Below are 22,997 nucleotides of genomic sequence, written 5' to 3' on the forward strand. Positions count from 1 at the left end.
CAGTCCTGAGGGGGCCGGTCAGCAGCATAATGTGCCGAATCGTCACAGCCGTATCTGACCCGACCTCTCTCTCACCCCCTCCTCCATCACCCTGTCCATGTTTTTCTCCCAGATGAAGCAGTCTTTAGAGAAGCTCCACCGGGGCATCGTGGTCCCAGAGGTGCAGCAGGATCCCCCTGAAGATACCCTCACAGAGACCCTGACTGAGGCCTGAGTCCTGCCTCTTCTGGTCACCATAACCACCCCCCTTCCCCCCCACTGTCTCCCATCTCTGAACACACTCTGGTAGAAAAGAGGGCGCTGGTTAACATGGATCAGGACACGATTTGCTCTTTCCCTCGTTTCCAAAATTGACGACCACGAGTGGGATGCGCGAGGGACGGGCGGGGGCACATTACCCACAACTCTCCTCACCTGACTGACTTGAAGTGGCAGCATTTGCCTTCAGCCTCAACCAGAAACAACTTCAGTGAACTCATTCAGACTGGAAGCTATCAGGACCACAGCAATAATTTACCTACAGCTGCAAGTCATCTGTATGAACTGTATGGAAGCAGGCCACTGGCGGGCCGACTCAGACCATCCACTCCTCAAGAAACATTTCAAAAAAGGCCTACTGTGTTTCAGAATAACTCTCTTTCAGACCTCCCTCATTTTCCTCCCATTTTATGACTATCACAGACTCCAGTGCTCTTCTGACATGCATTTCATAGGTGCCGTGGGAGGGGATCAGTGATTTCTGGGAGCTCTTCCTCCTACTCCTGGGAACAATTACGTACCTTTTGCCTCTAGTGAACGCCTGCTGATACGAAAAGAGGGGCCACCACCTGCTGTGCGGATGTGACGAACAAACACCCGGAAGGAGGGGGGAGAGCGCCGACAGGAGCAGGCCGCCCCTCTCGCTCTTTCCGCCCGGGGTTTGCTCCTCCACGTCCGAGCCGAGCCCCCTCGGAGGCCGTCGGACCTCTGCGAAAGGGGACGAGGAACATTTCAACACCAGACACTTTAGATTTCTCCCTTAATTTTAGATGTAGATTATACATCTGAGGATAAATCCCAAACACCCTCCCGCTCTCCCAGTCCGGTCTGGGTTTTATCGTTTTTCAAAATCAGCGCGTTGGGTCGTTTGTTAGGACAGCGAGCTGCAGCTGTTTCTTTGGCTGTCTGAGTATTTATTATTACCAATGACTTTTGATCTGAAGTCCTGTCCTGCTCTTAAGAAGTCACTCGTTGGTATTTTGTGCTCTGATTTGCTGTTGCGGTGCGGACCAAGAAGAGCTACACGAGAAGGATTACTGTCACAGCAATAATGACAATAGTGATTCTAGTACTTTTTGAATGTTTCAAAGTAGTATATAATAATAATAATGATGACTTGTGTGTGAATGTGTGTAGAGGCAGTGAAGAACCCAAGCAAAGAAGACGTTGGCTTGACAGATGTGTGCGTGCGTGTTCACGAGGAGTCCTCAATGTTACATTTTCAGATGTTACGTTTTCATATTGGCGTTTGTTCAGTTTGTTTCTGGAGATTTCTCTTCCACATGTGGTCGCTCACTCTTTGTATCACGGAGCCAGACCCGAACCGTTCAGGATTTACCGTAGACTCGATCAGGTAGAAAGAACAGCGACTTTGTTGTCCAGCTGGGCCGGGCGTTTCGAAACAAAAGGACCAACCAGGATTTTGTGGGCCCAGGTGAAGAAAAAGGGAATCTGTTTTGCAGTATTGTTTTTTTTTGTGTGTGTGTGTTTATAAGATTAATTTGACTCACTCGCTTTTCTCTTTTTATTCCTTTTTCATTTTCTATCTTTATTATTTGGTCGCCTTTCTTTGTTGCTTATTTTCAGCCAGTCCTCTCCGTCCGCTCGATTCTGGCCTCTGATGATGTGAAAACATGTCACCCATCTGTACTCCCGCTTTGTTTTCTTGTTCCCATCACTCATCCTCACTCTTCCTCTCTTTCCTCTGTGTGCTCTTCCCCTCCACCCGCTCTTTCTCTCTCTGTTTCACTGAAAATGGCGGCTACAGAAGCATGTGGGCCATGCTGTGCATGGCTATCCGCGGATAACAAAGGGTGTAATATTTATTTAGGGAGGGTGGGGTTGGGGATGGGGGGGGGGGTAGATTGAGGGAGAGAAAGAGACGGTGCAGGAGCAGGGATGAGAATGTACTGTAATGTGATTGTACACCACGCCATGGAGAGAAATGAAAAGTTGTAAAACATGCAACAACTCGTCGCTCATCTTTGAGTTTGTGTGTGTTTCCACCTTGAAAAGATTCACGTTTCACATTTTTATCTTTGCTTATTGGTTCATGTGGTCCAGAAAAGGTCTGTAAATTCCAAAAATCGTCCATCACAACGTCCCAAAGCCCAAGCTGATGCATTCAGTTTATTCATTTTGTCCAGCCAACAGTCCAAAACACCCAAATACTCAGTTTTCTATCACTGAAGACAAATAAGAAGCAAACACTCACATTTGAGAAGCTGGAGCCAGTTAGCTTTTTAGCATTTTTTTTTTTTTAGCAAAAATAACCCAAGTCATTGATTGATTGATTCAGTTCCCATCAGCATTACAGGGACCAGTTTCAGTCAGTAGAAATCTATTAGAAGTATTCACCACCTCTGATGTTTGTCTTGTTTTATTTACCAAACGAAGCACAGGAGAGGCTCCAACGTATTCATTTAGTCTCAGAACCGCTAAAATAAGTCCGAGGTGACGTCTTCAGATGTCTTCTTCTGTCTGAATAACCCAAAGCCGTTCAGTTAACTGTCATCTATGACAAAGAAAAGCAGCTTTCATTTGAGAAATGTTCGTCATCTTTTTGGTAAATGACTAAAACCTTTGATCGATTATCAAAATAGTCACAGACAAATCTTCTGGGAACCAGCTGTGAAGATGAAAGCTTTTCCTTCATTAAGTCGAGGACGTTTCTTCACATTACGAGCCATCGGCTTCTGGAACTTCACAGTGATCTTATCCAAAGAAATTCTCTGTTCGGGATAATCCAGTCACAAGATGAAAGGACTGACTCAGGAACTCGCCTTGACGTCCTGATTTGTGCCAGTTTGACCAGTTTGAGCCCCTGAATGTGCTGGTAAAATATCAGCAAAGACGTGACCTGGATGAGGTTTGCTTGTTTTGCACACCATCAGTCTGAAAAGGTAAGAGTGTCTAGTGCAGGAGAGGAAATTTGAAAGAGAATAAAGTGTCGCATTATTGCTATTTGTATTCTTATTTTTATTATTTGACTTAACATGTCAGAAAATCTCATGTTCCTAAAACCACAGGTGACATAAACCCAAAAAACCCAAAAGAACAAAATTTACCATAATGTAAACCTGAGAAAAAGCACATTCAAGTTTACTTGTCCAACTAAGGTCCGCCTCTCACTGAACAGACAGCCAATCATGCTTTAGGATTACGGGATGACCAATCAGATTAAAGGGGTGGCCTCGACGCATATCAGCCACGTTTATGATTTATGGAAGATCCAAAGAATCCAAATGAGACGCAGCAGATTTTTTCACAAGAATTTTATTTCTTTCCGTTTCCTTATTTATTTATTTTTTTTCCATCTCTTTTCTTTTTGGCAAGCAACACTTCCACACCTACACACGAACTACAGTTTTATTCGCTGCTGAAAGAAAACACGTGGACACAAAGCAGACCAACGACGTGGGGAGCAGTGTGGTTTTCGTTTCGCTGGGTGGTTCATCCGTGCAGCAGAAGGTGTTTGGATGATGTAAACTGGCGCATGCCTCAAAAGCAAATCCTTCAGTCGGTAAGCGATGTAGAAGATGACTTCAAAGGAAATATCACTCTCTCTCTTAGCTTCTTTTCAGCCTGCGTCTCATTGAACAGTCTACTGAATCAAAAAAAAAATCACACGCCTGTCCCTTTCTTCATCCCATCATGCAGCTGTTCTGTATGCATTTCTCAGTTTACATGTGTGTGTCCCGTTCTCGGTATCTCAAAATGTGTCAAAGTCAGGTTTGGTACAAAAGAGATGAACAGTAAACATGCAGAACGGCAGTGTTTGGCTGCCCTCTAGTGTTCGCCAAGAGTAACTGGCTGCCTGGAAAGAGAAGCAAGAGCAGCTGCTACTCTAAAGATCTAGAACAAGGCTTCTTTCCTCCTTCCTTTTGGTTTCCACAGGCTTCATGCTGGGAGGCACTCTGGACAGGTTTTGTGGTGCGTTCGCGACCACGGCAGTGAGATCACAGCAAGTTGCCGAGCCCTTAAGTTTCAACAAAGACACTTAAACGTTTGAGATTTCACCTCCAAAGTTTCCTCTGTGGACAAATTCAGCTGAAAGTGATGCTTTAATGTCACTTCAGGTAGATTGATAAAGCTTTTTTTTTTTTTTTTTGGTTCTGTTTTCACTCCTCCTCACATGAATCTAGTGAGAGATTTTGTCATTTTGTCAACTCAATCTGCTGAAAAGGCCTGTCGTCATGCTTTCATTAAAAGGGAATTCCACTGAAATGCAGCTTTAGATTGCTGATGCACGGAAATTGACTGATTCATCCTTCTGAGCTCTCGGGATCAAGGAAAACGGTAAAAACATCACTGTGATGTCTGAGAATTTCAAGGAAACAGGATCTCATCTCAGTTGCTTCTCCAGTCCAGAAACATTAAAAACATGACTGGCAGTGAGTTTAAGCTACGAGTTCCTGTGTGTCCTGCTACGACTGCAGGTCCCTTTTTGAGGCCTCAAATCTCTGCAGATCAAACCGAATGCAACGACTTTCACCTGAAACAACATTCGTGACTCACTGAACTTCACCACTGTGCCAAAAGTGACAGTTCATCTCACATTTTTGTGATCTCTAATTGCCAATATCAGAAATATTTGAAGAAGAAAAATACATTTGATAAGTTGTCAGTCGGGGTTGGACCATTGATATTGGTTTACCAATTTATTATCAAGCTGTTTTTTTTAATTTTTATTTTCCATTTATTGTGTCTCATTTTGTCAAAATGCTGTTTTATGTGCCTCTTTTAGGCTAAAATTCTGCAGAAAAATACCAAATACTTGTAATTATTTGGCATGAGAGCAAAATATCAGATTGTTTTCCAAAGAAAATTAGCAGTCAAATTTTATCTCACTGGTATTTGAAAGTAATTTTTTTTCCCTGTCATTAAGCAATTTGATTTTTCTTTTTTATGTTTATTTTTATTTGCACCACAGCTTCATAAACCTTCAGGGAAACACTGACACCAGTTCGGTTAACAATCAGCTTTTGGAAAACCTGTATCGGTCAAACCCTGATGTCAACACATAATGGAAATATGACAAAACTGATTAAAAACTGTGAAACACGAGTGTGACAGAACATCAGAAGCATGATGCCGGTCCTTTTGAAAAGCTCGTAAGCATGCAGATAGTGGATATACAACGTAGGCCTATAATATACTCTACATGTGTTCAAAGGTTATTTGTGCATACTTCTACACGTGTATATACACTACAACTCTCTCCCCCCCCAGCTGGAGGAGGTGGTTCCGCTGGACCACGACCTGATGCATCCCTCCCGTCCCTCAGAGTGGGATACAGTTCAGCCTTTTCCATCCTTTTGCAGGAAGTCACAAAAAAAACTTTCCACAGATCTTTCTCCTCTTTGGCTCCATTTTTCCATCGTGTGGAGAGGATGGCGGGAGGTGAGTGATGGTGAGAGGAGAGGGCGCGAGAGTGGACGTGAGATTCCTCAAGGAAGCAGTTTGGAGTTCTTCCTTGACCTGAAGTAAAAAAAAAAAAAATACACAAAAGTGTCAGGAAAACAAATTATGAAAAGACTTTCAGCTTTCACTGGCTCTAATCTCTGAGGATCTAATATCCAAATAAACGTGTTTCAGACGTCCAAGATAAAAACGAAACTGCTCTAAACTGAAGTGACGCATAGCAAAAGGATAAAGAGGTGGGAGAAAGGCTAATGGAAGCAAAAGTAATGATGCAATTTAATTGGACCAATAAATGAAGTAATTTGAAGGCACAATTTATTTAACTGACGGAGGGACAAAGAAGGTACTCAACTATTGAGAGTGCTGTCTAATAAAATGTGTTTTGGGGGCTAAAATCCAAGTCTACTCTTACAAAAATGGCGCCCATGTTTTCTTAAAACCAGCTGATGATCCTTGTGGTGTAATAACGATGGGTGGGTGGAGCAGATTTCCACCTGACAAGGCAGGCATCTGGCGCAGCCTTCATTTGAACTGCTCATATCTCCGAGACATGCGGCTAAATGTGGACATTGCTTCACATTAAGGGGTCACAAGTGTAAGAGAACCAGGGGCCAAAGCTGAGCCAAGGGACCAAAACGCGAAGATTTGGGCCCTGTTGACATATTAAGTAGCTGCACAGAGAACATATTTTTCAACGGTAAAAAGCTGAATGTTGTAAAATAAACATATCACAGAGGTGGACACTGAAAACATAGAACTTTGGACCCAGATCTTCTCTTGTGGTGGTAACAAGGCAGCAGGTGTAAACAAACTGTATAAGCGTCTGCTTTGTAAACAAACAAAAGGAAAGCACACAACCAAACTGAACTCAGACATCAAGTTTAGAGAGAATCCAGACCTACCGGTGCTATTCTGCCACTTGCACACCTGCACAGTTATCTTTACTTTCAGACGCTATAGCTAAATACTCCGCCCTGAAGGAAAGAGTGGTAGAAAGGAGAAGAGGGAAAAACAGGTGGTCGAGGTCAGTGGAGCAGAATCAGAGCAAGACATCAGATCAGTGTGGAAATAGAAAAATGTTTGTTATTTTGAAAAGAGCAGATTGAAACAGATTGTGAAAGCGGTTGGTGGGAAATCAGGACATTTGGACAGCCTAGCAGGATGTGAAAATAAAGGACTGGCACCGGAGAGAGACTGGCTCTGTGTGTGTGTGTGTGTGTGTGTGTGTGTGTGTGTGTGTGTGTGTGTGTGTGTGTGTGTTACGTACGCGCTCTCTCTCAGAGCTTCCTCTCCTGCTGCCGCGATCTTCCTGTAGCAGTAAATCATCTCAACCACCAGCCAGAGCTGCAGCCCGATGATGGAGACGTACATCATCACCTCAGACAAGATGGATGCAAGTCCCCTGGTGACTGGAGAGACAGAGGGGGACAGAGGCTGAGATATATGGGAGCCGCAAGCTTGTGGAAAGGTGACTGGATGTCATTTGTACTATGGAAAGGATGTGGGCTGCCCAGGCCGTATATTTTTAAAACAACGTCGTCATAACTCACGACCTTGGCTGCTGTGGATACCGTTAACCGAGCTGACATTCACAATTACTTTAAAGGTTGCTGCTCAGCTTAGAAAAGAAAACAAAAAGAAACAACACCAGTGACTCTGCCTGCTTTGAGCCATGAAAATTCAGAGGACCAAGCATTGAGCCATGGGGGACACCTCTGTGCTAATTCAAGCACTTTGTTAAATTTGTACATTTTGTACGTATCATATCAATGTACCTGCAGTAGGTATCAAAGTGATGTGGTTCAGATTACTGCTGCATGTGAATAAACTGAGTTTTTCATCAGGAGTGGGATCGGATGTGGTGTTCTGACAGCTGGAGACGACTGCTAAGCGGCAGACAACTGTTTGAGTTGTATTTGAAGCGACTAAACCAGGTGTTTTTGGGGAGACGTCGGGACATTTTCCAGCCGTGTTTGTGGTGACAAACTCTTTTCTTAACCCTAAACAAGTGGTTTCTGTGCCTAAACCGAACCAAACCTTAACCACAGCATTGTCACAACATAAAATTTGAACCTGAAATGTTAAATTTCAACGTTAAGAAACGTATAGTTTGAACATATCCATGGTTTGCAGAAACATAGAACGGCAACATTTTTTGGTTGGTTGTTGAGTTTATTTACTTAGTTGTGAGATTTACGCTCCTTCCTGGTGTCAAAAACTAAAAAAAATCTTTGCCAGTTGGTGTAGATGGTCTTTACGTATGGTTTGGTCAGTCTTTGTAAGTTTCTGCTAGTCTTGAGGTTTGCTGTAAATTTAAAGTTGTCTCTTTCACTCATTCATAAGTGTCATTAGAAGTTTGATAAATCATGTCCCGGAACAATAAAACTGACCAATAAATGCAATCTCACAGTGGTTTTGGCTAATTTCCGCCCCCTCTCAAACATGCTGTACAACACCCCTCCCCTCTGTCCTTACGTTGCGGCACCACGTTCATGTTGATAGTCTTGGTGGTGTTGGTTTGATACTCGTAGTTGGTGTACATGAGGAGGCGGGTGAATATGCACTGGTAGGTCCCCGTGTCGTTGAAGGTCACGTTGAGGATGTAGATGGAGCCGTCCTGTAGGTCCTTGGTGTTCTTGCTGCCGTTCCAGCCCAGACGGCCGTAGAAACGTGGGTCGATGATCTCGGGCGCTTGGTTGTCATAGCTGTATAACTGGAAGAGGATTACAGAATGGGATTTCGTTGAAAAGGAGGCAAAGCGAAATGAGTCAACATTCAGCAAAATGATGACGAGAGTTTCAGGCATGTTTAAAGACCATCTGCTCCGAGCCCATTGGTTCCTACTGAAGCATTACTCAAACAGGAACAAATAGTGCATCAGTTAGGGACTATTTTCAGCCGCAGATTAATAGACACTTCATCCTCTACTGAGTGTTTATGGCAGCAGGATCGAGCGTGTGTTCATCACAATGAAAAAGTGCTTGTGGCTCGTTGATGCTCTAAATAGTTTTTCTTGTTGGTTTTGGACTTTTCCTCGTTAAAATGTTGCTTATTGTTAATGCATCAATTTTAATATGAAACACTAATATAACACTGTATAAAGAGCACATTTACTTTTGATACTTTTGATAAATATACTTCTCTTTTAAAACGTTACTGTACTTTTACTTAAGCAACATTTTCAGTGCAGAACCTTTACAGAGCTTTTATCATGTTATTACTCCTTTTGCTTCTTCCACCGCTGTCTACGTTAAAAGTCACGGGGATCGAAAAAGTTTTCAAGTAGATCAAGCAGCTGGCACTTGATTCTCTTGGTGAACTTTGACGTTTTCCACATCAACGCAGAACGCAGTGCGATTTTGACTGATGTCTGCGTGTGGCCTGTAGTCCCATTTGTTTACATGGACACATAAAACGAGGACAGAAAGCTGCTGTTTCCTGCTGGATGCTGGTAGGTGCTGGTCGGGTTTTCCTTCCATCCTGGAGCAAGCAGACTGCTGGTCCCCACATCACCACTGCTGCTGTTTTTCACATCGACCGAGCGGCAGTTATGGCTTCCCCTCGCTTCCTGGTCAATTACTGCATTCGGATTATAAATGGGCTAATGGGATCTCTCCTACTATAAGCACATACTGTAATAGCCTCTTTGCTTTGCCTGGTGAGTACTCCTTGGGCCAGCAAATGTACTGTCTTCTAGTCAACAGAAAGGGGGGGCTGTCATGAAAAATGCAGCACTTTGCTCTCTCTCATGATAAATGCATTGCAGCCATTTCCCAGAAGAGGAGACGAACGACCTTGTTGTGATGAATGCATTTGGGGCTTTGTGCTGATTTTAGTTAGCTTTATCTGGATACACAGTTACTCATTATATCGGGGAGGAAATTCCATTTCAGATCTCCAAATTTACACAGAAACCAGCACCGTGGATGTTTTTTGCAGCCTCTCTTCCAGGCGTCCAGGCTGGTTCGAGTCTCTCGCTCCATTTTTAAGCAGTACATAGAGAGAAATCATGCTAAAGCTAAAGGTTGATGTGTTTTCCATTCTGACCCCCAAACTGTACATTGATTTACTGCCCTAGATTTCCTCAAACAACTTGCATTTTTTGAAAAAGAAGAAGAATTTAATGAAGTTTGATACCATTCTCATGTCTGTACGTTAAATATGTGCTCTGACTCTAATCGAGGGGAAAACAGCTAGACTACTCTAACAAAACCATTAGCGATTGTTCTTATTGATCCGATTCTTAATTGATCGGTTGTAGTCGAGGTGGCTGTAGCTAATGGTGTTCTATCGTTTACCCGCAGTAACGGACATGCTGCTTGGTCAGGAGGCTGTGGTACTCGTGCACGTGGAGTGTTGAATACATGGCATTCCTGGATTTTAAGCCTGTGTTGCATAGAGAGATGTTTCAGCAAATTGCTGGTGTTTCTGCCCTAACCATCATCTTTGTGACATGAAGCCACGCTTTGGACTGTTTCTTCCTCTCCGCCACGACTCTTTCTTGTTGCAATGACGTCACTGCTCTGCGATGTCGTCGCATTTCGTGTCTCTACTCACATGCGAGAACTCGGTCTCGTCTGAAGCTCTGAAGTACCAGTCAACGCTGGCTATGGCGGGCACCTCGCCCCTCATCTTACATGAGATGCAGCCCAGTTTGAAGCCTTCGTTGGCAACGGCCTCTGTGTCCGAGTCCAACTCCACGCAGGCTCCATGGCACAGAGATGCTACAGAGTGAAAAGGATGAAGAGCACACAGTCAGAAACCTCCTGTATCACTTCACTGGGTGGCCATCATCCTCTTTTCATGTACCCGTGACTTGAGGGAGAGGTTGCTACACGGGCAGAGCTCTGGTGTTTTCCATTATCTCAGTACTTGCAGGCAAACTATCTAAACAGCACTGTACAAAACAACGTTAGCTCGTGTAACTTTTGTATATTTGCGTGCTTGCGCCCAATGGCCGTTGCATGCATGTTTTTTCTTTTGTCACGGGCATACGCTTTTTTCTTGCTTTTTTTTTATTTCCACTCATCATTTCATTCATGGATCATTGTGAATTTGATTCAGTTGGTTTTCAGTTTTGTAGTAATTTACATTTGAGGTGTTTTTAATCTGTGAAACTGAGGGGAAATAAAGAGGTTGCAGTGAGCAATACTAGTTTCTTGCATTCTGTCAGTTGGTAGCTGAGCTAAATTCATATATAGAAGCGTGAGTCTATATATGCCATCATCACCATGACACATCTCATCGGCCGGGAGTTACACACCTGTAACTCCAAATGTTTCTTTCTCACACTGCACCTTGCAGTTTCCACTGAGGCCTCAGGTTGGCTCTCAGCCAATGATCTTGTGCTATTCTCAACTTTGACCTCTGGGGATGCTTTTGTTTCAAATCACAAGATGGGGGGGAAGGGAGATGTGGGAGAGGACAGGAAACACAATGCTGATCAGATGAACTCAAGATGAACTGAAATCACTGAAAGTTTGGTTTAGATTCACGGAAGCTGCACATCGTCCATGGCCTCATGTATACAAATATAAAAACAAAGATCTATTCTTTTACTCCCTGAGATACAAATATCGCAGCACCAAAGTGAGAATTAAAAGAGTTATGCAAATAGAAATGCCAGCACACTGCAGAGAAACATGGAGGGGAGGAATGAGGGAGGAGGAAAGAAACAGAAAGTTAGCACAGGCTTCAGTAGTAACAGCCATTTTTGCAAGAGCATGGAGAGATGGGGAAGCAGGAGGGAAGAGGCCTAGAAGAGGCTGATGCACTGCAGAGAGAGAAGAGGGAGAGAAAAAGGGGGAAGGAGGAGAAGAGAAAGTTAAGAACATAATGTCAGACTTCACAGGCACAAACATATTAAATCAAAAGCAAATGGACTCATCGCTATTGTATCAAAACAAGAGATGGACCCGTGCATTGAAAACACAGAACCCTGACCCAGCCGAACCCGAGGACGTCTAAACCCGAGCTGGACCTTGACTGAGCTGGATTCAGTGCTTCCAGTGGACCTGAGCAGAGTTTAAATGTCCTGCAGTCTCAAATATCCTGAGTGCTTGTACCAAAGCCACATTCAAGCAAGTAATTGGTTTCATTTTGTTCAGATGGATAAAAATGCAGCATGCATTATTGATGATGGATCTCATTTCATCAGGACCTTTCGGGTCCCCTGAAGACATTAAGATTGATATCAGCTTTATACAACTCGGCCTTATTTTCATAGTTTTGGACATCATTCCCATCAGTAGTAATGTAGCTCTCACCCGCTTATTTGCAGAGATACGGTCATGATTGAGTTGATTGGTTTTGTATTTCCTGTTTTATGTTGAGGGTTTACCTTTTGTGTCGTATTTGGCTTTACTTCCTGTGTTTTCCTGCCTGTGTGATCGTCTGATTGTGTTCACCTGTTCCTTCTTAGTCCTCCCTCCTCTGTGTATTTAAGCCGGTGTGTTCCCCTATCTGTTTGTACCACTCGTGTTCAGTGTTCTTGTCTTCTAAGATTTTGCTTTGTTTTCCCTGAACTTTACTTTAGACTTCTGCTCCCCTTTTTTGGGATTTTGTTTGCTTTGATTTTGATCCTCATCTGTCTCATCGGCCCGTAAGCCTTGGGTTTGTCTGTCATTCATCTTAGTACATTTATGGAACTGCACCAGCTCTTCATTTTAGTCTGCATTTGAGCTCAATCTCTTGTTCCACTGTGACTCTTTGCTGCAACAGCAACAAGTTAATTCCTGGAAATTATTCTCAAAAGGATGTTACTTATCTGTATAAATTAATCAAATGCAAATTTTGTTTCAGTGTTTCTTTTTTACCATCAAGTTTGTCACTGTTGAGAGAAACAAAGTCCAAAACTGTGAAAATGAACCCTTTAAAGAAGCCTGTACAAAGACATGACATCCACCACAATAACTCAAGTGAGGAAAACTTGAATGTCTGGACCTACAAACAGGGTTCAGTTCAGGCCAGGGTCTTGGGTTTTCAGGTTTTCAGGAAGGCGGGTCTGTTGAGGACCTCTAGATTATAACAAGCAGACCTGAGGCAAACACCATTTGCAAAAACTTCTGCTGAACTGCTTTGAGGACAGGTATTCACAGAGAGCAATGCACATAACGTTTTATGCTTTTTGGCTTAATCTCTGCTCTAATTAGCTTTTTTGCCTGTTACAAATGTGACTTGACTGTTTGTGTTGATTACAGGCTGCTGTGAGATGCACCAGCTGTCAGTGCTGCAGCTAATCCTCGTTTGCCAATAGAGGTCGATGAAAGTCATTCATCACTTCATGCCCCTGTAAAATCTCTCAGGAAATCAACTAATAGACACCAGCAAATGTTGGGTTAAACATTAATATGCAATGATATTTTGACTCAAGTCTGTGAGGGACTCTATCATATCAGCTTCTAGGTGGAAAGACAGAAAGGCAAAGAGACACCAGACAGACACAAGAGCAAGAGATCCCATGCAGAAAAACACAGAGGGGTTTGAGATGGGTTATTGACTGCTCAGAGAGAAAGGAGGTGAGACCTGGAACACAGACAGAGGAGACACATTACAACAACAACAAAGCACATGTTTGACGGACAACAGGAAGTAAGAGGACTAAGGGGACGTCTGAAGACAGAAGAGGGCCCTTAAGTTGCAAGACAAAGGGGACAAAAAAAAGAACAGACAGATGAAAATCTAGCAGTAACAGCAGCACACGGACAGTGTGAGGCAGTAATCCTGAGGGAGGCGGGTGACGCACAGAGAGGCAAGATTGTGCAAGGTGAGCAGGGATGCTGCTGACTGTCCGAAGCTGAGACAGCAAGTTAAGAAGACAGCGAGAAGACACAGCGAGGGAGAGAGAGACGAGCATGCGAGCAGACACAAAAGGAACTGCACATCCAAAGTGCAGACTAAACAGAGTCCACCAAACCGCCTGAGCAGCAGGACACATACACACAGAGCATCAAAAATGCAAATCCATTGCGTAATCTGGGGACTGAGGTTCAGGATTATGCAACGGATATTCCAGAAAATGCAGATTAGGAGGTTTTTTTTCCTGACGGGGGGCTGTCTTGTTAATCCCTCATATCATTTGCTGTATGCCCCTGAGGCCGACAAAGCACAAATACTGACTTAAAGCTTCAGCTGCACAAAAGACCGTCCACCCACTGAGCTTAGCTATGCCATCATATCACTGGGAGCTAAAGGAAGTACAAAAACGATGAAGGTTGTTCGCTGATGTGGCCAAAGAGAGAGGTAGAAAAAAAAAAACTGGACGAAGCAACAGCAAAAAGAGACAAAGGAGGACAACATCTGTTTCCATGGCTGAGTTACCAGCGACATAAACACAAACACATACTGTAGGCATACCCAACCTGGGGAAATGCCAAGCATCCATGATATTTCCCTTGACACCAAGCAAGAGACTTTCCACTGGAACAAGTAGAGCAATGGAGCACGCTGCACTGTGAGCGTCTCTTTCATTTCACTCCACAGAGCTGTCATGTCGGCGTGGCGGGTGAAGTGATGGCACACTGGTTTGTCAGTATGGAGCAAGCCTGAGGAAGCCCTGCCTGCTTTTCTGTCTGTATGGCTTTTCTTAAAGCAGCTACTCCAGTTTTCAAGTGCAGTGGGCGTGCTCTGATTGCGCAATTTCCCCTGAAGATTATGTAGTAGCCTTTGCAGCCCATTTCACAGCTGCCAGCTGAGACGATCTGCTGGACCAGTTCCAAAAGTTTGGCACCTGTTAGTCACTTAGCCACCAAAATATGTAAAAATAAACCCGAGGTGAAAATACTGGAATTACCCTTTAAGTATTAACTTAGTCGCTCTCAATACAAGAATAAAACATGATGATGTTAACCAAAACCTTCTCACATTATATTCATTTATTTTTCTCGCAAAGTTTGGTTTCTCTTCTTGCTCTGGAAAATAATATATAGAGAAAAATGTAAATGCTTATATACTTCTAGTTTTCAACAGCAAATACATTTTGAGGGAAGCATAATGCTACTCAAATTCCCATTTTATTAATTATCTGTTACTACGTTGTGCATGTTAGTCTCACTTCCTTTCTGTTGTAAGTTCTGTTCTCTGTAATTCATGCACAAAGGCTCTTTGTAATCTATGTTCAATGACATTTTGTTCTGCATAACAGATAGGAATCTGTTTTGAAGAATGAAACATAAGGCTCACATTCATTCTTTCCTCAAGAAGTCCTCGGCTCACTGCTCTATTCAACTTGTTGGTGACATTCAGAGCTCTGCACGTCACACAATATTCAATATAGTCTCTACAAAGCTTTTCACGGCCGGATATTCTGACTTGTGAAAGCAGGAAACGCACAGCTGGAACTAATAACATGAATGATGGCCTTTTTACACGTAGGTGCTCCAGTTCTACTGACTGATCATCGCAAATTGTGATGAGAAAACTTAAGAATTATATCCCACAATTCCATGTTGAAGATGCATTAATCAGTGCTGTTCGCTGTTTAGTGGCAGAGCTGCACAACAGGGTAGAAACTGCACTGATTTGACATCTTATTGGCTTGTAAGATTGATATGGCTAACGTGTTAGCATTCTATTACCTGTTAAGGCCTGTTTTTGCCTGCAGACATGGAGCAACATTAGCATGTATTTGTAGCTGTGCATCTGGCCGGCTGACAATTGTACACAGGGTCAATATTCATTCTCTTTAATCTCTGCTTTGGTTACCACCACCTCCTACATATCCTGCTCTTCAGCTGCTAAAAGCTCCACTAAGTTAACCAGGGGGTCATTGACTTTTCCTGCTGGGGAGGTAGAGTACAGTGAGCTCGTTAGACCTTTTCTGCTGAAACCAGCCTCCTGCTGCTGTTGGAGTAACAAGGTTTCTAAAGTAGTTAAGCTCAACCAAAACAAAAAAAATCACAGGCTGCAAAACCAAAACAAGGAGGTGAAAGACCCTCAAATGCCCTACAGATACAGGCAGCTGCAATGTCATCTAACAGCAGGATGAGAAGCTCGTGAGCCACACGTACTATACGCCGTCGCTGGAAAAGGAGGTCTTAAATTTTCTGCCACTGAATCACGCTTTCAGTATCACTTTCTCCAGCGCAGGATCCGGCTCTCTAAGACTAGGCTTTTACCAGCTGGAGGGACATGCACACACACACACACACACACACACACACACACACACACACACACACACACACACACACACACACAGACCTCCTACCACAGGTCCTTTTTGTCAACACAGGTGACACATTGTTCAAAAATCTCTCTCCGCACACAGAAAATGAGCCACATGTCCTGATTCACAATGTTCTGGTCTGCCCCTCTGCAGCTCTGGCACACACACACACACACACACACACACACACACACACACACACGCACACAAGCACTTTCCAGAAGTGCTCATGTAAGTGTTCGGGCAGCGTGAAGCGGTACGTCATCGGTGCTGATAAAGCATGGAAGCAGTGAGCGCACTTAGGAGCTTCATGTCTCTCTTCTTATTGGTCTGTCTGTCTCCAGGATATCAGCTCCCTGTGCTCTGCTTTTTTTTCGCCTTTCTTGAGAGATTGTTACAGCTGATTTTCTCACTGTTTCCCATAACTCTCTGCAGTGATGAATAAGCAAGCTGCACAGCTGTGTGGCAGCTCTAGTTACTGTGTAGAGTTTAAAGTCGGAGGGATTTTTGCATTCGTGCATTTAGACCTGGAAACTTGGTCTTATGAAAGGCGTTCACGGTCCACACATTTGAGGGTTTTTTTTCCTGAACATTTTACCTGACAGCGACAGTATTTGGTGTTGAGGCAGGAGTCTTAAATGTACTAATTTTATGGCACATTCTGCATTTTTACAAACTGATATATTGGGGAAAAACTGCTGATTAAAAGTGTTACTTTAGTTGAAAATAGTATGTGCATTCAGTGGGTCAATACACAGGTCTGCACTCATAGCACTGTATTCTTCCCAGAGGGGTCTTACATTTTTTTCCTTAGACTTCAGAAACTTGAAGCAATCTAATTACAACATTATATTAAACTGTAAGACAAGAGCAGCTTAGTTTAGTTGCTTTAGCAGTTTCACACTGATCACAGGAGCCAAATAAAGTGTTTTAAGTACAGAGCAGAACATCTAATCAGCTATTTTGAAGGTGTGTTAACAATAACTCGTGATAAACCGATGAGTTCTCAGCTCTGCAAACACAAACTGAGCTGTGTGGAAGGTCGTCTCGTCCTTCAAAGCCCCTCTAGCTACAGGCCACCCTGGTGCTACCGACCTCTGTGGCACAGCTGGATGAGCAGGGGCTCAGGTGTGTGCGTTTGTCTGTCATGTGCGTGACACAAGTTAGCAGGACACGCGCAGCCTGCAATTAGGGTGCGGCGACACAGTATCTCGCTCCAGATTCGTGGCTTAGAATGGATCTTGCAATAAAAAAAAAAGCGTCCAATAGAATTGAAATTAGACTCTCTTCAGAATGAGCTTCGAGGCTTCAGAGTCTGACAGCAGCTGCAGACGAGGCACAAATGAGCGATAGCTGCTAAAAATCACATGCATGTTTGTGTTCACGGCGCTGCGCCGCTCAGATGGAGTGCATCAATCAAGACCTCCTTGTTTACAACAATTACGAGGCAATAAATATGGATCCAGACATCCTATATGTTGCTAGCAGCCATTGCAATCGTCGTAGAACAGGCTTGTGTATAACCCCTGAAGACAATGATGACACAGTATTTTATCAGAGGTTGAAAGCAAGCTCAACTGGAAGAAAAGGCGATTTCAATTCTAACACAGAAGCTTTCAGATTCTGAACAATTATTCAACTTTTAGGCGAAGATTGGCCAGAAGTAAAGCTTTGAGCTGCTAATGTTGAAGAATCTGGAAAAAAAAAGCACTCAAAATTCTGCTTTATGTCAATGTGCTAGTTAAGCTATTTGGAAAAAAGACTCACAGTATCATGAGTCAGAGTCAGCTGAAGTACAAACCAGTTATCATACGTACCACTTTTTAAAAACTTGCTGCAGTGCATCACTTGAGTGGGTCTAATTAGTTTATGTTCTGTAATGCAGACGCAGCGGTTGGAGCCGAGTGATGGAATGGACATGAATCCAAATGAGAAGATGGTGTGGTTGTTTAGACATCATGCTGACAGCCATCTCCTTTGACCAGAAGTTCACACCTGAGCCATTTGCAGACTAAATGGCTTTAACTGCGGACACAAAGAGTCTCTCTGCTGCATGCATTAGTTAAGGTTGCATCGGATGCATTAGGTTTTATGAGCCTCTGCTTTGGCTTGAAAGCAAGTGACCGTCAATTGATTGTTTAGTTTGTGTCGACTTTGAAGGCGACGTGGCCAGATGAGGCAGCTTCTTCTGATCTTCAGTCAGTGTCTGGTTAAAAAAAAGAGACTTTTTCTTTTCTTCTTCTTTCAAATGTGATTTCCTGTTTATGTCCAGACGGGTTCGTATTGATATCAGCTGTAGCTCAGTAGCATTTGGTTTGTGACATTTAAAGCCTCCTCGTTTTGGAGGAAACTGACGGCTGCAAAGAGATCTTTAGATTATTGTGAATGATCACGATGTTACACTTGGAAAGAGAGAAGCTGAAGAGTTTCGTTTGTAGGTTTTTGGCGCCTTGAGCATCACTAAATATCCTCATTATGACAGGATGAACTACAAATGAAGTCTGTTTCCTTGTATTTTGGAGCGAGCTGTCCCTTTATTTCTTCTTTTTCTGGTTATATTCGCCGTTGCCAGCCTTAATTCAGATGGAACTTAGGCTGATGAAGCATGTGATCACCATCAGATCACCCTGGTTAGTGTTTGATTGTGGTAATATCTGTTTTCTTTCACCCAGAAACTTCTTGAATTCCATCCCGTGGTTTTTTTTTAGCTCATGTAAAAAGCACATTTCAAAATACAAAGAGCACAAGCTGTTGTTTTTATCAGCCTCAATCTGTTCCTCTCCTCCTCTTTTAGGCGATTCCATCCAATTTCCTGTCTCATCTCATGTCCTCTCCCTCACCGCGTCCAGCTCCAGATGTGCTCGCTCACTTCTGTCCTTAACTAACCCGCTGGCTCCTCTCTCTATTCCTGTCAATCGAGGTTGTGTAACCTTCTTACTTTTTGTTGCCAAGCTTCACTTCTTTGCTCGCTCTCTGCTTCCTGGCTCCACTTTCTGCAGCTCTGCCTGCTTGTTTCAACCTCATCTCTTGGAGAAACTAACACCCCATGTAAAGGAATAACAACAGACAATAATGATTAGATTTTCTTCAGATTATGGGGCTGTGTTGAATGCCAGACCGGCATCTGGTTGATAGTGATCGCTCTATTAATGTGTTGCTTAAAATTAGATTGTTTGTGATGACAACATGCCACCTAAAAAATGTTCGCTTTTAATTGGGTTTGGTTTGGACAAAAACGTTCAAACTTTTGGAATAAAAAACACGAAGGTGATTTGTTAACCTGCCGTCCTCTTCCTGCAGTAGCAGGGGGGGTGCAGGGGCAGATGTGTTAAGTTTAATCTGTTTGTCTAGTCTCATCTAAAAATGAACACATCACCGGCTGGCGTCCATGGTTGTCACCCATTTACTAACATCTACATCTTGTTTAAATTGCCTCCAGTCATTTTTCATGCATGCCAGCTGCTGATTTTCAAATAATGCTAGAGGCCATAAATAAAGAGCCGTGGCTGTGATCATAAATTTCTTAAGACAGGCCGGTGAGGGATTATATCCTTGCAGAGCTGCTTCTCCTCCTGCGGGTGTCAGGAGACTGACAGCGATTTAACAGTGATGGATTATGTAGCTCAGTCAGCGTTTTTCACGATGTAAAGGGATGAATGGCAGCAACATTATGAATCTCAAATGATACAGATTCCAGCAAGAGGAAGGGGAAGGCTGAGGGCAACTCAGGTGAAGGGCACGTACAGTAGAGACCTGACCCGAAACACAACAACAACAACAACAACAACAACAACAACAAAAACTCATCACTCGCTGCATTCACTCACTGAGAGGATCCGTTCATCTTATCTCAAGATGAAACGATTTGACCATTAATTCATTGGTCAAGCGACAGAAAATTGATCAGTTCAAATCAAGCGTTGGACCAATTTTTCATGCAGATGCTCCAAAACGTTCTCCAGCTTCTCCATTGTCAGGTTTTATATCACTGTGAACTGAACATCTTTCGGTTTTAGAGCCTCGGTCAGACGTTTGATGACCTTTAGGAAGTCGTGACAGGCATTTTCACTCTTTGCTGCTATTTTGTAAACCGCATATAAGACAAATTAATGGAGAAAAATGTGGCAGATGAATCAATAATGAGTTAGTTGCAGGGCTAAACTGCAAACACACACATAAACACACACATCAGAGGATACCTCTGTGCCCCAGTGCAACACACAGGGAGAAATGAATAATCTACATTGTTCCAGACCTTTGAATACACAACGGATGCTGTATGTGCATGCATGTGTGCGCGTGTGCTGCTGTGCATGTGTGTGTGTGTGTGTGTCCTCCATTTCAACACTGCCACATGTTTTAATCTCATTACTCAAAAAAAAAGGAAAAAAAACCCTGAACATCTGGGCTTTTAGCAAGCAATCCAGCACAATGCTGAAACCACAAACACCCACACATCTGCATCTGGACACACACACACACACACACACACACACACACACACACACACACACACACACACACTCTCCCATCTATAAACACACACGCTTGAAAAAAAATGCCTCCAAACAGAGCAGACAGTGGCAGATGAGGCAGCATCAGACAACAGGAAACACCTCAACAGCAGTAACAAACAGCGGGGGGTTTGGATGGTGGCCGTATGCGTGCGCAACCTCTGCCCACTCACCTTGAAGCGCCAGGAGGGCCAGAGGTACCAGCAGCAGGTCTGGCACTGCAGACATCCTGACAGGAGAAAGAACACTGCTGGCGGTGCTCAACGGCGTCAAAACACACCACACACACTCACACACACTCACACTCCAGAATGGGAGATACAAGACAGATGTACAGCAGCTATTCCAGCTCAGTGATGAGCAAAGACGTCCTGACTGTGATTAGAAGTCTGGAAGGTTAGAAGAGGAGACTCTTTCCTGAGGCTGCTGGGACACTGGGTGTGGTCTGCCCGGGTGTCCTTCTTCTCCTCCTTTTTTTTCTCCAGCTGATACAAGAGCTGGACGGAGGAATGGGTGGGTCTTCTTGCTGATCTGGTCTTCTTAAGCACCTCAAAAACCTGACAGCAGCAGTGTCTCCTCACCCTCTCCGGATCTGAATCACACTGTGCTGCTGGAGAGTGTGTCCAGCCTCTCCGTGTGTCTGCGTATAGAGTTACCAGAGGGAGGAATCTGTCCAAGTTTCAGGTTTCGGCCTCTTGTCGCTTCAAAAGGGCCTTTGTTCAACTATTTATACTCTGTGGCACACCCTGGGGCCTGTTTAGCTCTACAATGAGACTGCATGCACCAAATAATGCCAGTGTCCTGACACACAGACCGCTCATTAAATGGCACCGTCAGTGATTCACATTAAAAGCTACTGGAAGACCGATATCTCAGGCTGATTTGAGAGGGGACGGTGCTGAGCTGTCCGGTGGAAATTTGGTGCTGAAAATGGAAGACGAGGCGTGTGAGAGAGTCGTGCAATGGAGCTGAGGGTGACTATGCAGCAGAGTCTGTTAAAAATGTCAAAATGTTGCATGCATGAACGCCTCCGGCTGGAAACGTTTAGCAGCACTTCCTGACTTTTCCCTCATGTAGGAGTGCAGATGTGACCCCTGCAAAAAGGAGGGTCAGTGCTGGATAGAGCCACAGTGCGAGCGAAATGGCAAATGGAAGCAGTGTGAAGTGTCCTCTCGCTTGTTTCCACCTCTCTTTGGTTTGGGAAGAAATTACAATTATCAACTTTTTATTTATTTATTTATTTATTTATTTATTACTGTTATTGCCTCATGTGTTATTGCTTTCTCGCTACAGTCCTAATTGCAGCTTCACAACTACATATCCCTCCTTCAAACTCGAGGCAGCGATCGAGGGCAGAGTCTTCAGACTCAGGTGAAATCGCCCGCTGTCTGCGCGCACCAGTTAAACCATACGGTTTGTTTGGCTGCTCTGTGCGCGTGGTGTTTCACGGGCTGCAACGGCACAGGTGGCTCTGGTGCTCAGACGGGTCAACAGCACATGACAGCCGTCTCAGAGGCATGCACTGAGCAGCTTAAGGGGGAGTTGTTTACACCGCTGCCCACCTTCTGTGCGTCTTCGGAGGCTAAAAAAAGTGCGCCGTCGTTTTGTGCATTCCGGCGCTGCGGCTTTGCGTTTGAACTGATCATACAAGAAGCTACACTCAACCAACCTCGCATCGGTGGATTTGCTATAAATGCCTAAAATCCTGCCTGTCCTCTTTTAAAAATCCCATCAACGCAGCGGAGCGCAGCGTCCCTTTTACCTGTCACCTCTTAACCAAACCCCCTTTAAAAAAACAAAACAAAACAAATGCTCCGCTTTTCCTCACTGATATCCTTGAAACGTCTCCTCCTATTGATGGGTCAGAGATGGACGGCTTCCATCCCACGTCCGGCTGCCAGATGCTGGAAGTCCCTCTGCTCTCTCACCGAGTATCATCGGAGGGATTTTAGGCTCGAGCGCAACATAGCAAAAAAAATAAAAAACAAATGTCCTTCTTCTTCTTATTGCCTTCAAGAGGAGACGCACGCCGGGAAATGTCTTTAGGAGACACGCATATTCCCCCTGGAGATGCTGAGCGAGGCGTCAAAATTAGGAAAAGCGGAGGGACACACACAGAAAGAGAGGGAGAAAAAAAATCAGTAAACTCCAGAAATTACATGGTGTGTCAGTGGAAGGATGCCGCGCTAATCAGTCTTTGGGATGGGTGAAGGCTGGGGGAGGGAGGTGCACGCAGGAGAGGAGGAGGAGGAGGAGGGAGGGTGTGATGCATTGCAGCAGAGGGATGGAGAAAGAAGAGGAGGAGGAGGGAGAATATAGAGCCGTCGTTATGGCAACAGTGATTTTATGTGATGTTTTCATCCCTTCCAGAAACCTCCACGTGTTGGCAAAGACAAGTCAGGTCAGTGATACCACAGGAACACTGAGAGTTACAGGAGGACCAGGCGCGTGATGTCCACAGAACTACTCCGCTTGAAGGATTCCTGAAAAGTTTGGATCTACGAAACACACTGAATCCAAAATAAAACATAACACGTGTGTAAAATAAAAACAGGACAGACGCAGAGTGAAGAATCAAAGGTTTATTTGTCATTTGACAGTAACATGTGGGCTCAAATGCAAGCTTGTGCTTAAGT

The 22,997-nt window shown here is 44.0% G+C and overlaps 2 protein-coding genes across 5 annotated transcripts in view; one reads left to right on the forward strand and one right to left on the reverse strand.

The window, feature by feature from the left end:
- The window catches only part of gramd1a (GRAM domain containing 1A), a 31,917-nt gene extending 27,981 nt beyond the window's left edge, over positions 1-3,936 (forward strand). For all 3 annotated transcript variants that reach the window (XM_076736951.1, XM_076736952.1, XM_076736953.1), the window contains one exon: positions 113-3,936. In XM_076736951.1, the coding sequence (XP_076593066.1) occupies positions 113-214 (102 nt within the window). In that variant the 3' untranslated portion in view covers positions 215-3,936. The remainder of the gene's footprint in view (positions 1-112) is intronic.
- On the reverse strand, positions 3,517-22,620 carry scn1ba (sodium channel, voltage-gated, type I, beta a). Of its 2 annotated transcripts, XM_076736959.1 has the most exons (6): positions 20,535-22,620; positions 10,240-10,406; positions 8,158-8,395; positions 6,950-7,091; positions 6,585-6,656; positions 3,517-5,739 (listed from the first exon to the last, which is right to left on the reverse strand). In XM_076736959.1, exons 1-5 carry the CDS (start codon positions 20,587-20,589, stop codon positions 6,590-6,592), a joined length of 669 nt encoding a protein of 222 aa, XP_076593074.1. In that variant the 5' UTR covers positions 20,590-22,620; the 3' UTR covers positions 3,517-5,739; positions 6,585-6,589. The 2 variants fall into 2 exon arrangements, with proteins under 2 accessions (XP_076593074.1, XP_076593075.1); XM_076736960.1 differs by having other exon boundaries at positions 8,158-11,058.
- Between the last annotated feature and the right edge of the window lie 377 nt (positions 22,621-22,997).

This window comes from Chaetodon auriga, chromosome 8, assembly GCF_051107435.1.
Source record: "Chaetodon auriga isolate fChaAug3 chromosome 8, fChaAug3.hap1, whole genome shotgun sequence".
NCBI classification, from domain to species: domain Eukaryota; kingdom Metazoa; phylum Chordata; class Actinopteri; order Chaetodontiformes; family Chaetodontidae; genus Chaetodon; species Chaetodon auriga.

Excerpts from the sequence above, each read along its gene's own strand:
- scn1ba (XM_076736959.1), bottom strand. The coding sequence starts at position 20,589 with ATGTCTGCAGTGCCAGACCTGCTGCTGGTACCTCTGGCCCTCCTGGCG. Across the intron at positions 10,407-20,534 it reads GGCCCTCCTGGCGCTTCAAG|CATCTCTGTGCCATGGAGCC; the intron begins GTGAGTGGGCAG and ends TTCACTCTGTAG. Across the intron at positions 7,092-8,157 it reads CATGAACGTGGTGCCGCAAC|TCACCAGGGGACTTGCATCC; the intron begins GTAAGGACAGAG and ends CTGTCTCTCCAG.